This window comes from Colias eurytheme, chromosome 17 (genome assembly GCF_061535395.1).
Source record: "Colias eurytheme isolate Ceu_HAF_F1 chromosome 17, ilColEury1 Martin Lab GWU primary, whole genome shotgun sequence".
In the NCBI taxonomy this organism is placed as follows: Eukaryota; Metazoa; Arthropoda; class Insecta; order Lepidoptera; family Pieridae; genus Colias; species Colias eurytheme.
In genome coordinates this window covers 827,546-843,061 of record NC_142996.1, presented here as the reverse complement: position 1 = coordinate 843,061, position 15,516 = coordinate 827,546, and the positions used below count along the sequence as shown (strand labels likewise).

The following is a 15,516-nucleotide window of genomic DNA, read 5'->3' as shown; positions in this document are numbered from 1 at the left end:
CTTCGCCCGTGGTACCTACATGTTTAAACTATCCTATCTCTCAAGTTGGATCGAACTGCACATGGTGTGCGAATTTTATTATAATCGGTTAAGTGGTTTAGGAGTCCATTGAGGACAAACATTGTGACACGAGATTTATATAATATATTAAGATTATCTATTATAATAGGGTTTCTAATATTAGAGAGGGCTCACAAATAAAATAAAAATGCTTCTTGGCGTTTTATATTATATTTTTACACAAAATAAATACACTTTCAGTATTCAATAAACAATTAAAATTTACTATATACAAATAAATAACTTAATTATTTTCAATAAATAATTTCTTATTATATTATTATATACAAGTGTTTTCTAATGTAGATTGTAGATGTAAAGCTAAGACCTAAGACCACATTTGTAAATAAACAGATTTACACAAAAATGTGCCTTAATTTTTAGGGAATTCACGATACAATATACTATCAAAAGCGGTCTACGTATTTTAACAAGAGAATCGCTAATTCCTACAAAATATTTCTTATTTATTTAAAAGTGACTATAATTCGTAAAATATTTCGTAAGCAATTTATTGTCAGTTGTTTTGCTTACAGCTATATTATATTTAACAAACAATTCGATTCCTTCAGCTCATACTTTGGTAAAAGGAAACTACATTACAATTAGAAGATTATTTACGAACTCATATCTTCCACGCCTTATGTAAATTTGGTTGTAGCTTCTCTTTTCAATTTCCTCGCTCATTTTATTATAATTTTATTCAGCTAAGCTGTCGTGTTCAGAATATCAAGTTTATATAAAATTTAGTACAAAATTGTATACAATAAATTGGCAATCAATCTTGAATTTTATCGAGATCGAATCATATTATTTAGTCACGTCATTAAAATCCTACTTATGAATTGCAGGGTACTTGTGAATATCGTAGGCACATCCCAATATTGTCTTCAGGGTTTTCTTTAACGATTGGTGGTCCGAAATGTACTGATACAGCAAAGGGAGTGATGCCGGAGTCTACGTGACAGTCTTCGAAACGTACTCCGGGGCAGAAGGAACTGCCACAGTGGTGAGGATCGCACACTCCAGGAGTGAACATTGAACTCTGAAATATTGTAATTGTGATTGAAAAGATGCGTTCGAAATTTGTATTCTCAGACAGATCATGACTAAAAATTTATAGATGGGCTTATAAATATATTTGATTTATTAATGATAATTGATTGATGGAATCTAGTATATCGATTAAAAAATCTTCATTCATCTAACAGAACGTATATTCTTCAATACGTTTCGAAAGACTGGTAACTTCTCTTTTCTTCATTTTCTTAACGGTATATATTTTAACTTAACATCTATTACAAAAATATAATACATATATGTATAACTAAAACTCACCCCAACAAAATATTCATTCTCGCACGATATAGTGACCCTATCCGTGCACTTCAGCCGGCCGTACCCGCGCAGGCGTGCACCATAGTCGCCATACCCGTAGTACGGTGACACATCGTCCCCATAGTTCTGCGCGTACGGCGACCAGTGCCCCCAGCCCCACGTGCGACTCTGCCCCCACATCCAAGATGGCCAGATCAAACTCCATATCTAAATTAGTGGGTTAATGGTTAGTCTAACTACAGGGGTGGCAGAGGGACCTGTTTTGGGACCATTATTATTTATTTGATATGGGGATAGAAAATTATTTTTTTTTAATTAGATCAAGAAAAAGTTACAGTCAATAAATAATTATGAAATTTTACAGTACATAAATAATTTTATATTGGATAAAGACATTAGACGGGTATTTATTGCATCATCCAAGTTAAAGGTAAAAGCGCATATCAGTAAATAATAAAATAAGTACTTTTAGAATTATAATTATGGAATAGGTAACACGGGCAGACATGTAATATTTTAATCAAAAATAACTAAATCATGATAGAAGAACAACACAAACATAATTGAATGAAATAATAACAATCAGATAAACATTATTTATTCTTACCTTGTTCATAAGACTAGGTGCGGGCGTAGACGAAGGTGAATCCATTATAATCTGAGGCTCTGCTCCTGATCCCTCTTCTTCTTGAACTAGATCGTTAACTGGCATTACTTCATCATTCACTGCAGGATCACCTGTAATATATTTCATTCATTTTAAAACGTCATCTAATTAATAACAAAGACGTTAAATGAATGAAAAATGACGTTGTAAACTTTGCCCATATTTTAAATAAATGTGGTAGGTACTGATAGGTAATAGTTTTTTTTCGTGAGTCAGTTCTGTTATAACAGGCAGTCACCAATCCTGGTTTTCAGTAGCTTATTAATTATTATATGAATCTTAATTTAAATGTACATAATAATATTTAGCGTATTGTTAAAAAAAAATCTTACTCGGTTGTCCATTATCGACTCCACCAGGGCCTATCCGAAACGATCGACTATCGCATGGCGAGTATCGTATCGAGCAGGCCCCGATGTTCCTCCTTATACAAGCTCTATAGTCCTGACTGGCTAAGTGACGACCGTTTGATGCAAAGTTGAATGTTTTTATTGTTCCTGGAAATAAAACATGGTATAGGAATTAGTAATATTCTTTGATTTGTTTCATGATTGTCAGGGCGTACGTTGTAATTTAATTCATAGATAAATTATGTGGTTAAGATAGAGCCGAACCGAATATCGTTGATACTAATTCAAATATTTTGATAAAACGCAGAAATACACACTCCTTACATTTTTACTACTTTAACACTACAATTTATTACTATACTAGCCGCTCCGCGCGGTTTCACCCCCGTGGCTCCTCTCCTGTTGGTCGTAGCGTGATGGTATATAGCCTATAGCCTTCCTCGATAAATGAGCTATCTAACACTGAAAGAATTTTTCAAATCGGACCAGTAGTTCCCGAGATTAGCGCGTTCAAACAAACAAACAAACTCTTCAGCTTTATAATATTAGTATAGATTTATTTTTATGTTGTTTAATTCAATAACCAAACACCATACAGTCTAGACAATCCTCTAAAAGCTTGATATATCTTAGCTTACAATATCTACTATTAAATCAAAAATTACCATTAGTCTCAGTGAAGTACTGCAAACAATTGTGCGGTGCGGAGTGCGCTAGCGGCATCTGGGCGACCCGGATCAGCCAGAGCCGCGGGACCTCGCTACCTCGCATCCTGAACACTAGCGGAGTCGTTTTGGAGTACGGTAACTCACCAGCTTCCCTTGTTTCTTGTGAACTAGGTAATGTGTAGTATACTGTGGAATATAGGATTAATTATAATTGTTTTTTCAAAAATATATTAAACCCCTAGTAACTACGTATCGATATTTCATAACAAGCTGATCAATGGTATGTGTTCTGAAACTAAAAAAAATCCGAAAATTAAAGCAGATATGTAATAAAGTCTATTACGTAGATACCTAATCATAAAGACATGCAACAAACATATTCAGTAGGTTCCAAACTTGGATCTAGAATTCTAGACGAAGAAGATTGGACAAGTTGAAACTAACTCACCATGCTGCTTATGATTCTGTCCGCAAACAGTGAAGTTATTTGCTCCTTCGCCAACTATCATCGCGTCTTCATCGCATGCACCAGTTCGTCTGTTTGGCTGACCCTGAAATAAAACAACATCCATTCATTTACAAGCAATAATTATAATATATTAGTCATTTTTTTCACTATACAGGGTGTCCCACTATTGGTATACTAAGCGCGAAAGGACTTGTAGTTTTGCATACACTGATCACGTAAAAAATACTTAAACAACAAAATTACGTCAAAAAATTTTTGCTAATTTTTTCCTGAAAATCCATGTTTTCATCTCTAGTTTCGCGCAGCCGGCATATACCGCTTCTCTAATGTGGGCATTTTGTCTATGAAAACATAATCTTAAACGATAGGTCACGTGCTGGTGGTATAGTTGGGCGGGTTGCCTGTTATGGGTGTTCACATAGAGTTTTAAGAATTCATCTATTTGAAAAAAAAATGCGTCTGGAATTTTATAAGTATTTTTTACGTACTCAGCGTATGCAAAACTATAACCTCCTTTGAGCTTAGTATACCAACAGTGGGACACCCTGTATACATTTATAAAAGTTCATGTACTTATGAGAAATTTATTATAATAAGAGATACAATCTTTTCTTTTTCTTATTACACTATAATGTCTCAAAATAATATTGTCATCCGTTCAAATATATTTGTAATATGATCGTTGTAATTTCCTGTAAGTAAAGATACATAAATAATTTTATTGTCGTAAGCAATTTTAGAATTAAGAGTTTTCAAACTATGTATTCTTTGTTGGAAATTCAAAATAAAAAATAAAATAAAATAAAAATAAAAAATAATAGACTAGCTGTACCCCGCGATTTTACCCGCAGTGCTCCGCTCTTGTTGGTCAGCGTGATGATATATAGCCTATAGCCTTCCTCGATAAATGGGCTATCTAATACCGAAAGAATTTTCCAAATCGGACCAGTAGATCCTGAGATTAGCGCGTTCAAACAAACAAACTCTTCAGCTTTATAATATTAGTATAGATACATGTTGTACAAAAATGTATAAATAAGACTAGTATTATAGAGCCTCCATTAATTACAATAAAGCTAATCTCAGGCCTAGTCTCAGGCATTCATACGATGACAGTAATTTCCGGCAACATATTTTTTAACAAAAATATTGTAGAAATATTTACTTATTTCTCCTGTATTCAGATTATGATTCTTTTAAGTTACAGATAATTAAGAACATTTTCTTGAACCTTACACAGGCTTCCTTAATACAATTATCTTCTTTCATTCCTTTTTATAAATTACGGAGTACTTTACAAATTATTTTTCTTAAACTGTACTTTCAGAGATAAAACTGAAGATCTGGAAGTAATTAATATAGTAATGAAGGAAATTAAATTTTAAATCGTTTTTAACACTTTATTAGACTGTTTTTCTTGGATTGCTTTAATAAATTAAAAGCTTTTAGATGAAATGTTTGTAAAGATTTAAGTTTAGTTTGTTTTGATGGCAAAATTAACAAATAGAATATTCTTCATTAGTCACAAAACATCAAAGAAATGTGTTGCTAAGTGATCATCAATTCATAATGTTTTAGAAACTTTGAATAATTTTTAAGTACCTACTTAGAAAAAATTATAATCTAACTTTGTGGAGTCGGCACTCGAACGTAGACTTACTTGAAACAAATTTCATAAATTTGAAGATGCCTCTTATACTGTAAATACAATCTTGACATGATAGCCCCATTGGCACAGTGGTTAATGACCCAGAATATGACAAAGCTAAATTGAGATTTTAAATACATAGTTTAAGATGAAAATTGTATTTGTTTTATAAGTTTTATACACCGCATTATATATTCTGCTCTGTTGGCTGCATGGAATCGAGATTATGTGAAATTTGGACAAAAGGACTACGTCTATTTGATTTTCTTAATTTTAAACGTTATTTAATCGAGCTCTTATTTATTTCATGAAAAACACTGATGTCTTTTGGACTACCAAAAATTTTTGTATTTACTCGTAATTTTTTGCCAATACCCAGGTAAATCAATTATATTAGAGATTGTCAAACTTACAATAGAAAAGTGGAAGAAATCAATCTTCAGCTGCATGATGCCAGCGTGGGTCTTCTCGATCTGGATGCTGCAGTCCTGGTCTCCCATCCAGAGGTCTGGAAACCCAGGAGACATGAAGTACGTGAGGTTGTTCTGGATTGTCCCCCCGCAGGTCACCTCAACTGGAATGTAAATAAGTGAAGACAGACTAGTTGAACTAATAATCGCTCCTTGCCGATTTCGGCTACAGCGATATATTAGGGTAACAGGCGGTTTAATTTCGGATAAAAGAAATGAATTTAAATATTTTGAAATTGATATAAGTAAATTCTGTTTAATACTGTAAAATTTTTTTTTTTTTTAAACTGTGAAATCAAATGTTTCTTTCTTTCTAAATCGTTCGAATCACATCGAATTTATCTTATTTTCGGAAGTCAGTAGAGAATAAATTGCAAAGACTATAAAAAATCTTTTGTCCAATTCCTTCGTGCACTAAACAAATTACTCAGGACCTTCCTCCTAGCTTCCACGGTATGACAGTGGCTTTTTTTTCTTTATAATTGATACGTAAATGAAAGGCGGGCTTCAACGACAGACTGATTTATTACGAAGAAACAGATTTACCCTCAACCATACTAATTAATTTGTTACTTATTCTATACTACCGTTATTACACTCCTCCGCAACAAGATCACAATAACATAATACAGGACAAGTAATTAACACACAAACTTAAAAGATACAACAGTAATTAACATACAAACTTAAAAGACAGCTTGGAACATAATAAACATAAGGAAACGCCTTGATTGCACAATTATACATATAAATACCATAACCCAAATTACATATACTTAATAATTAATATTATATAAATACTACTAGAACCTAAATTACATATACTTCGTTACAATAATTTTTTTGCTCGATTAATTGCACGCAGTGCACGAGCGGACATTTGTGATGTCTCAGGGCTAACCTGCGACGCTTTTGGTGCCGCCTCTACGCGGGCCGGTGGGGACAGCCCTGCAGTCTCTGACTGGTGATTTGTTTCGTCACCACTGGCTGCGTCTTCCCACGTCTCCCCCTCGAGTTTTTTACCGGCCTCAAGGTCACCCGCGTCGTCTGTACCGGTGGCATTTGTGCGTGTTAACGAGAACATATTTTTCGCGGATATTATTTGATCGACGTGCCTTCGCCACTCGATGCCGTTACCTAACTCGACCTTATATGAAACCGGTCCTGTCTTTTTAGAAACAGTGCCCTCTACCCACTTATCTTCCTTAGACCTATAATCCCTCGCGAGCACAGCATCCCCCACGCTAAACTCCCGTAGCGTCGCCGAACTGCGCGCGATTTGCTTTTCCTGTTTATCGCGAACCGCAGCCGCCACGTCGGGTCGCAATGCGTCCAGGCGACTGCGTAGGCGTCGTCCTTGTAGTGCTAATGCTGGTGATATACCCGTCGTGGCGTGCTCACAATTTCGATATTTAAAAAGAAATTTATTTAGTGCTGTGCTCACGTCCTCGCCTTCAAATAACGCTCTTTTAATTGTTTTTTTAATAATTTTGACGGCGTTTTCCGCCGCCCCGTTCCCTTGTGGCCGATAAGGGGCCGAAGTCGTGTGCCTAATACAATTATTTTTACAATAAGTCTTAAACTCATACGAAGAAAAGGGTGGACCGTTATCAGTTACAAGTTGCGATGGTAGACCGAACCTTGCGAATATGCCTCTCAAAACTTTTATAGTGAAATCTGCATTCGTATACCGCATTGAATAAGCTTCAATCCACTTAGAATGTGCGTCCACTAAAATTAAATAGCGTACACCCCCGCAATCTGCAAAATCTGCGTGAACGCGCTGCCACGGGTGCAGCGGGAACTCCCACGGGTGCAGCTGTGCGCGCGCCGGCGCGTCCAGCACCGAGCGGCACGCTGTACACGACCTACATGTTTCTTCAATATCCTTATCTAAACTCGCCCAGTATACATAATTTCGTGATAAGGTTTTCATTTTATTCATACCAAGGTGCCCCTCATGAATCTCCTCTAAAATTTTGTTTTGTAAAACGTACGGAATGACTATTCTATATTTATATATAACGCACCCCTGTTCAACTACAAAATCCTGTTTTCTAGCAAAATAGGGTTTCTCCTCATCGCAACTCGGACTAAGCGGCCAGCCAAAAAGAATATACCGCTTAATTTTACACAATAAGTTGTCACGTTCCGTTTCCGCGGCGACATCGCTGTAATAAACAGGTAATGCGTCCGCAACTAAATTTAAATAATCTACTGAATCTGTAATGCGACCCTCTCGTGTTAGCGGTAACCTCGATAACGCATCAGTAGGCCCGTTGTCCGCTGACCTAACAAATTCAATCTTAAAATCGTATGCAGCCAGACGCGCTGCCCATCGCTGCAAACGGCTCGCTGCCGTCTGCGGAATACCGCCCTTACTGCCAAAAATATATGTTAGTGGTTGGTGATCTGTGCGTAATGTGAATCGTCTACCGAATAAATACTGGTGGTGTTTCGTTACACCGAACAAAATAGCGAGCGCTTCTTTGTCAAGTTGACTGTAATTACGTTCAGCCGAGTTAAGCGTGCGCGACACACAGCTTACCGGCCGCTCGCTGCCGTCCGCGTAGCGATGCGCCAGCACAGCGCCCAGCCCGTACGCGCTACTATCCACCGCTAATACTAACTCGCGTCCTTCCTCGTAATGTGCCAAACACCGTTCATTTAAGAGTGCTCGCTTGGCCTCATTAAACGCTTCCCTACAGTTTGAATCCCATTCCCAGTTCACGTTCTTTTTTAATAAATTATGTAAAGGTTGTAATATAGTACTTAAATTAGGAATAAATCGACCGTAATAGTTAAGCATGCCTAGGAAACTCTTAAGTTGCGAAACATTATTAGGTGTGGGTGCACTGGAAATAGCTTCCAACTTTTCTGGATCCGGCCGTAATCCCTCCTTATTTATAATAAACCCTAAATATTTCACATAATTTTGCAAAAATTTACATTTACTTAATTTAACAGTGAGCCCCATTTCCCGTAACCGTTCGAGCACTAATTTCAAATTTTTCATATGTTCCGAATTATTAGAACCCGTTATACAAATATCATCTAAAAATACGACACATCCCGTCACTCCCCGGAGGGTTTCTTCCATTAATTTTTGAAATTTTTCGGGTATACAAGATAAACCGTACGGGGTGCGCCGGTATGCAAACGTGCCCATATGCGTAGTGATAGCGGTGTACGGTTGTGAATCATCCGAAAGAATACACTGTTCATAAGCGTGTGTTAAATCAATCTTTGTAAATTTCTCACCTCCCCTTAAGTTAGCAAACAATTCTTCAATACGCGGTAACGGATAAAAATCCCTCTTTAATTTTGGATTAATTGTAATTTTGTAATCACCACAGATTCGAATTTCCCCATTCTTTTTTACAACGGGTACGATCGGGGTCCCATAGTCTGAATATTCAACGCGATAGATCGAGCCGTCAGCCTCGAGACGAGCTAGCTCCTTCTCAACCCTCTCGCGCAGCGCTAGCGGCACCGGTCTCGCTCGCACGTAAACCGGTTCGCTATCCGCGAGTCGTAATCGAATTGTTTGTTTACAAGTGCCTAACTTATCACAAAATACTTCAGGGAATTCTTTACATAACTGGTTCACGAATTCATCCTCACTGATTTCATTGAGGCGGATTTCTGTAATGTTTAACGCGCGCATCCACTCTCTTCCTAATAAAGGCCGTGCGCCCTGTTTAATAACATATAATCGTAATTCTTTTTTATACACTCTGCCTAGACGTACGTCCACCTCGATGAAACCCAGAGACTGAATTCGTGAACCCGAATAACAACGTAAAATTAAATTATCAGTTTTTATTAATTTATGCGAGAACAAACGACTATACATATCCTCGCTTATTGCCGAAATACGACTGCCCGTGTCCACTTCACATTGAATAAGTTTATTGTCAATTAACAAGTCAACAAAGAATGGTTGGTTACCTCGTGTCGTAACGTCGATGTTGTACAAACCGTCGTCCGACTCGTCGCTTACGAAATTTTGCCGACCTGACACTCGTTTGCACATCACTTTAATATGGCCCCGCTGGCCGCACTCATCACAGTTATAATGCTTAAACCGACACTTTTCTGCCGCATGCGCCTTGCCGCAGCGCCAACAGTTGCGCCCGCGGTGACCGAGCGCCTCCGCGCCGGCGGCCGGCCGCGCCTCGAGCGTGCGGCCCGCGCCCCGCGCGCCGGCAGCCCGCAGCGGCCGCGCGCGCTGGCCGGCCGAGCCGCCGCCGCCGCGCGCGTAGTGCAGGCCCTCGCCCGCCTCGCTGCTCGCCGCTGCCGTTGAATCCGTCGTCCCCGCCCCGGTGGAGCCGCTCACTTCTGCGTGCTTCTCCGCAGCCTCTAAAGCTAGCGCGAGTTCCACGGCCTCCCTGTACTGAATTTTTTTCTCGGCGAATATTCTGGAACGCATCGCATCGTTCGATAGTCCCGACACGAATTGATCGCGCAGGTTCTCCTCCAGCGTTGAACACGAACTGCATTTACCAAAATTGCAAGTAGCCGCGAGATGCTTCAACGCTTGTAGGTACTCAGTGAGCGATTCGCCGGCACGCTGACGCCGCAATCGAAACACGTGTCTCTCGGCGATTTCGGAGCGCTGAGGTTCCAAATGTTCCGTCACGATTTGTATTAATTGTTCATAAGTTTTATTTTCAGGGAAACTCGGAGCACATAGATCGCACATCAACGCGTATGTTTCTTCGCCCACGACCGTTATCAACATGGACACCTTTAAATCGTCACCAATTTCGTTCAATTTAATGTACTGATTTACTCGTCGTATATACGCAGGCCACTGCTTCGAACTCAAATTGAAAGGTTCTATTTTACCGATAGGCATCTTGAATTTCGCGAAGAACAAACAGTTTAAACACAAAGAAAAAAAAATCCTGCCTCGTCGCCAATGATACGTAAATGAAAGGCGGGCTTCAACGACAGACTGATTTATTACGAAGAAACAGATTTACCCTCAACCATACTAATTAATTTGTTACTTATTCTATACTACCGTTATTACAATAATGACGTCCTTTTTCTTATTCAGTTATATTATGCATGGCGACCATAGCTCCATTCAATTCCCTTCTTGTTATCTCACGAGTTCCCTTACCCATACAAAATACCTCTCTATCTACTTCGAGCATAGGTATTAAGTTTTATTTTCGTTTTAAATAGCTTAAGTATATACTTCTTGAAAGTATAGTCTATCTCCTTGTTAATAATCAAAATGGGTTCAGCTGTTTTGGTATAAAGCTTAACAATTACGTAGATACATACTTTTAGGTTTTAAGAAAGGATTATTTTTAAAATGAGCAAAAATAACTCTATCCATGCATCCTGTTAATTTTATAAGTAATAAACTTTAGAATGATTAAATACCTAACTGAAAGGTTTTACAAGAAGCTACAAAACAATATTTTTTCACATTTCTAATATAAAAGTATACGTAAATAGAAATAAAACACTGAAATATCTTTTATATTAAATTCAATTCCAAAGTAACATTTCTACACTCTATAAATTGTGTGTATTGAGTAAAACAAGAAACATTTATAATTGTGGTTTTGCTCTGAGAAAGTTGCAAGGCAGCAACATCTGCTTCAACTTGTTATAAATAGTTGTTCCTGAGAGCAAAAGCATATATAATAATTATTTTTATATGAACAATACTTTTATTTTAACACGTGCTTAGCCTTAATATCTACGTATCTGCGATTCCTAGGTACATACATTACAGCCAAGCAGTAGAATATTCGACTCTAAAGTGCGCTCTGACGCTAATCATGCCAATAAAAAGAAATAGATGCAAAAATTACACAAAATAAACAATGCAGACACGAACACAATTACATAACTACAAAATAAAATTAATAGCTGATTAATTATTCGATAATCATAGAGATTAAATTGGAATCGTATATTGATGTTTTTGAATATTATTAATGTTTAGTATCAAGAGATGCGTAATCATATTGCTCTTTAACATCAAAGAAATCATTTCACCATTATTATGTATAATTATAACTTTCTAAACACAAATAATAAACGTAACTACGCAATTATTTGCGACAGGAAACAAACCATTTACGTTTATCTTTGTGAAAACTGATTGTCATTGTTTGTTTTACTATTTGAATTTAAATGTCTTTATTTATAAAGCTCCATTTTAGGTGAACAATGAAATATTTAATCAATTATATATGAATTTAATAAGCTATAAAATGATTTAACTGGAACTATAAATAAAATGAATTTGCATACAAAATAAAGAAAGATTTAAACCTACATCGTCAAATATAATATGAATATTCAACGAGTAATTTGTTAAAAACCGCTCTGTTCCAATTCTGAAACATGATATATCTGCACTTCATACAAATTCTACGTACCTATTTCCCTAAAAACTACCTGCGCTTAAATTTTAACATAGCAAAAGGTAATTCATCATGATATAATGACACCACAGAAACAACAATTTCTGGCTTCACCATCAGTACCGTAGTCGAAAAGTTTAAGAATTTTGTATTATTTATTTTTATTTATTTATTTATTATGACACTTTATCTTATATATAAAAATGAATCGCAAAATGTGTTGGTAAGCGCATAACTCGAGAACGGCTGAACCGATTTCGATAATTCTTTTTTTATTATATTCCTTGAAGTACGAGGATGGTTCTTATGTAGAAAAAACGTAAATATTATGTACCACGGGCGAAGCCGGGGTAGACCGCTAGTTGTACATATAAAAGGAATTTAAAATAAGAGAATACATAAAATTGGAAAGTGTAAATTACCAAGTTTAATACCAAAATATTAAGTAAAGTCCTGTCTATGAAAAAATTGTGCTTAAAAATACGGACTTCAGAACTGTCGACTTTGATGATTCTTTTTTTTTTGATCTAGTTCAGATAATTTGAAGGCAGTTTAGTTTTCTGTTAAAAAATATAATTTGAACCAGAAGCATGCGCAGCTAAATCTATCAAGACTCTATAAGCACATAGAAATATACATACCTACATACTCCCTCGTTTCGCAGTATTACAAAAAGTTAATGTACTGTTAAATGCCATCAATACCAACATAATATTACGCGAATGTCTGCGTAATTGAATTTCGCTTTCGCGTCGCAGGCGCATCTTGATGGCGAAAACCGTTACGCACTCCGCCATCGCGGTATGTTGATTGACGCGGTTAAGCTGATGTGCGTGCGGACAGAGAGAGGATGGGTGATTAATTTCACTTTTTTTAAATTGATTATAAACTTCATAATAATACGGGTAAGTGTTGTTACAAAAAAAAACACTTCTTTCCTGGTTCCTGTACTGTAGCTACTCAATCATGTACGAAACAATAATGTAATGTCATTTATAATAATAGGAGCTATATAAATGATATATAATATACATTGTGTTATGATTAAAGAAGAAATAACGAATAATCTATATTGTATAGGTCGCGTCATGTAAAAAGAACGCTGACGGTTAAGCTGCGCATTAGCGATTTATTGGTCTATTTGGTGTTATGAGGTGGTATAAGAATAACAAATATGTAGTTGCGAAGACACGACTCGAGAGCCTACTTCAAAAATAAAATAAGCAGCAAATAACTTTCGTGCAAAACTCGATCCATGCGCAAACACACCCCATCACTTTCATCCAGCGTTCTTTTTAAATGATTCGCGTTATACATACCAAGAAAAATATATAAAATTGTTCAGTATTGTGCCTAATAAGCTACCTAGATAACAAAGTCCAGGATACCAAAAAATGATATTTAAGTAATAACAGTTGAATCTAGAAACATTGTTAAACTATTCCTAATGAATTTTTACATAATGATAGAAAGTCTGGAATACCAAAACACATTTACCACATGAACGAAGCTAGTATACCTACTTCTAAAGCAGTTATTTTCTTTAAAATATTATTTGAATAAAAAACATACTTTCTTTTCAAATTGCTATTTGATTTGAGTGCTTTGAGTTAAGAAATAGTTATGTTATTGGAACAAATCCAAGTTCATTTAATTTATTGCCTCGCTAACTTGAGTTGAGACTTGAAAATGTTATTTAAGTGGTTTGTATTGCGAATCAAAAGTACTTTATGTTTTTGTATGACGTGCTCTAGAATAAATGCGGTTATTCAAAACTGCAGTTTTATTATATAGGCTGATTATATAAAATTTTATAATATCTATTTCATCTGTTATTTATCTAGTGGATAGCATGTTCAACTACATATTATTATCAAAACGTCATTTTAAAATTGTAGCTATATAAAATCGAAATTATCTCAAATAAAAAGTTATTTAATATTAACCATCTTATTGCATTTTTGAAGATTTAAAAGAAACATAGAAACTTCCTGTGTTACTTTTAAATCGCTTATATAAATGTGAAATATACCTAGTGATTTTTTGGTTCGTACTGTAATTTACGGACGTACCTGTACATAGCTGTACATAGCTTACAACTCAAATGCTCCATTAGTAACAATCTCGATCTTCATCGACAAAATATTAGAAACTTAACACTATTATCGATTGGAAAACAGTCGCAAAATAGGCAATGAATCATAATCAAACCGGCAAACAGAGACAGGCGAATCGTAAATTAACCTCAGATATCGAAAACAAAAGGATGGAAAGCGCTCGGCTCGCTCAGTATCCATTCTTGTTGAATTTATTCGCATTCATTCTAACTGGCCCATTGTGTCAGCAGCTCTTGCAATGGGGCCACGAAACGAGCATAATAACGATTAAATAAATTCGCTCGTTCCCTTGCAAAGTATGAATGTGTGGATTGTGGGTATACTTTGATGAATGAGAACACTAAACAAGTTTGTTTTAAGAGTGTTATCTTGTTTATTAAAATATTTGAAACTAATGCATATTTAAATAAGTTATTGTTTAATAACTTAAATAGAAAGAACCTTTTATATTTAAGTATTTGTACGAATTTAACGTTTTAATAAACTAAAAGACAAAAACATGGCAACCACACAAATAAATTTCTAAAATCGCGATCGCTTAGCGTTTTTACCCGCTAATTTCATAGCCCACATCCTGGCCCGATACTTGAATTGTTTATAGATTGGAAAACTTTGCGGTATCTTATCCACAATGATCGTCTACGGAAGTGAGTCGCCTAAAACTAGACTATCTTTATTCTAAGCTGATGCACTGGAGAGAAATGTTACCAATGAAATGTCACTTGAGGTCCGCATTCTCGGAATGTTTTTCTTTCAAGACTAGGTACTTATTCATTGTACAATTTTTAATGCAATTAGATTTCTCGGAACTTAACTCGCGCACTCCTTATAATAATATTTCCTTATATACTGCGAGGCAAATGTATATCAAATAATTATCCATTAAGTTTCTTTTTTCCGTTTCCTTTTTGATTTTGTTTTCCTAAATTTATCCTCTTCTAAAGTTTTATCTATCCATCTACACGTGTAAAAGTATCAAGTCGGTCATGAATTCCTAGCATATCACTATGTGATATGATTTATGTTATTAGTGTGGATTTTTTTGCATTTATAACTGAGCCAATATACTCAAACTCACGGTTTGAATATACAAAAATATGCACTCAGTTACATTTTCAGATTTATCTTCAATCTGAAAATGTTGACACCCGCTTGACCAAGAAGCCAAAGTTTGACAAATATGACATGTATTAACCCGCACTTGACCAGTGTGATGGATTATGACCTAACCCCGGTAGCGTCAACAAAATTAACCTATTTTATTGACTGATTGTCTGTGGTAATTTGAATAATTGGATTTCAATCAATCATCATTAGGAAATTCGATCTATATT

At 36.0% G+C, this 15,516-nt stretch overlaps 1 protein-coding gene across 2 annotated transcripts in view; it reads right to left on the bottom strand.

Moving 5' to 3' along the window:
• Positions 1-223: 223 nt before the first annotated feature.
• LOC149900967 (uncharacterized) overlaps positions 224-15,516 on the bottom strand; it is a 38,107-nt gene continuing 22,814 nt past the window's right edge. Inside the window, exons 3-9 of one of the 2 annotated variants that reach the window (XM_090111865.1) lie at positions 5,614-5,774; positions 3,532-3,634; positions 3,081-3,269; positions 2,398-2,562; positions 2,006-2,136; positions 1,399-1,605; positions 224-1,105 (exon numbers count right to left, since the gene is read on the bottom strand). In XM_090111865.1, coding sequence (XP_089967991.1) covers positions 899-1,105; positions 1,399-1,605; positions 2,006-2,136; positions 2,398-2,562; positions 3,081-3,269; positions 3,532-3,634; positions 5,614-5,774 — 1,163 coding nt within the window. In that variant the 3' untranslated portion in view covers positions 224-898. The remainder of the gene's footprint in view (positions 1,106-1,398; positions 1,606-2,005; positions 2,137-2,397; positions 2,563-3,080; positions 3,270-3,531; positions 3,635-5,613; positions 5,775-15,516) is intronic. The other variant, XM_090111866.1, reaches the window with a different exon arrangement.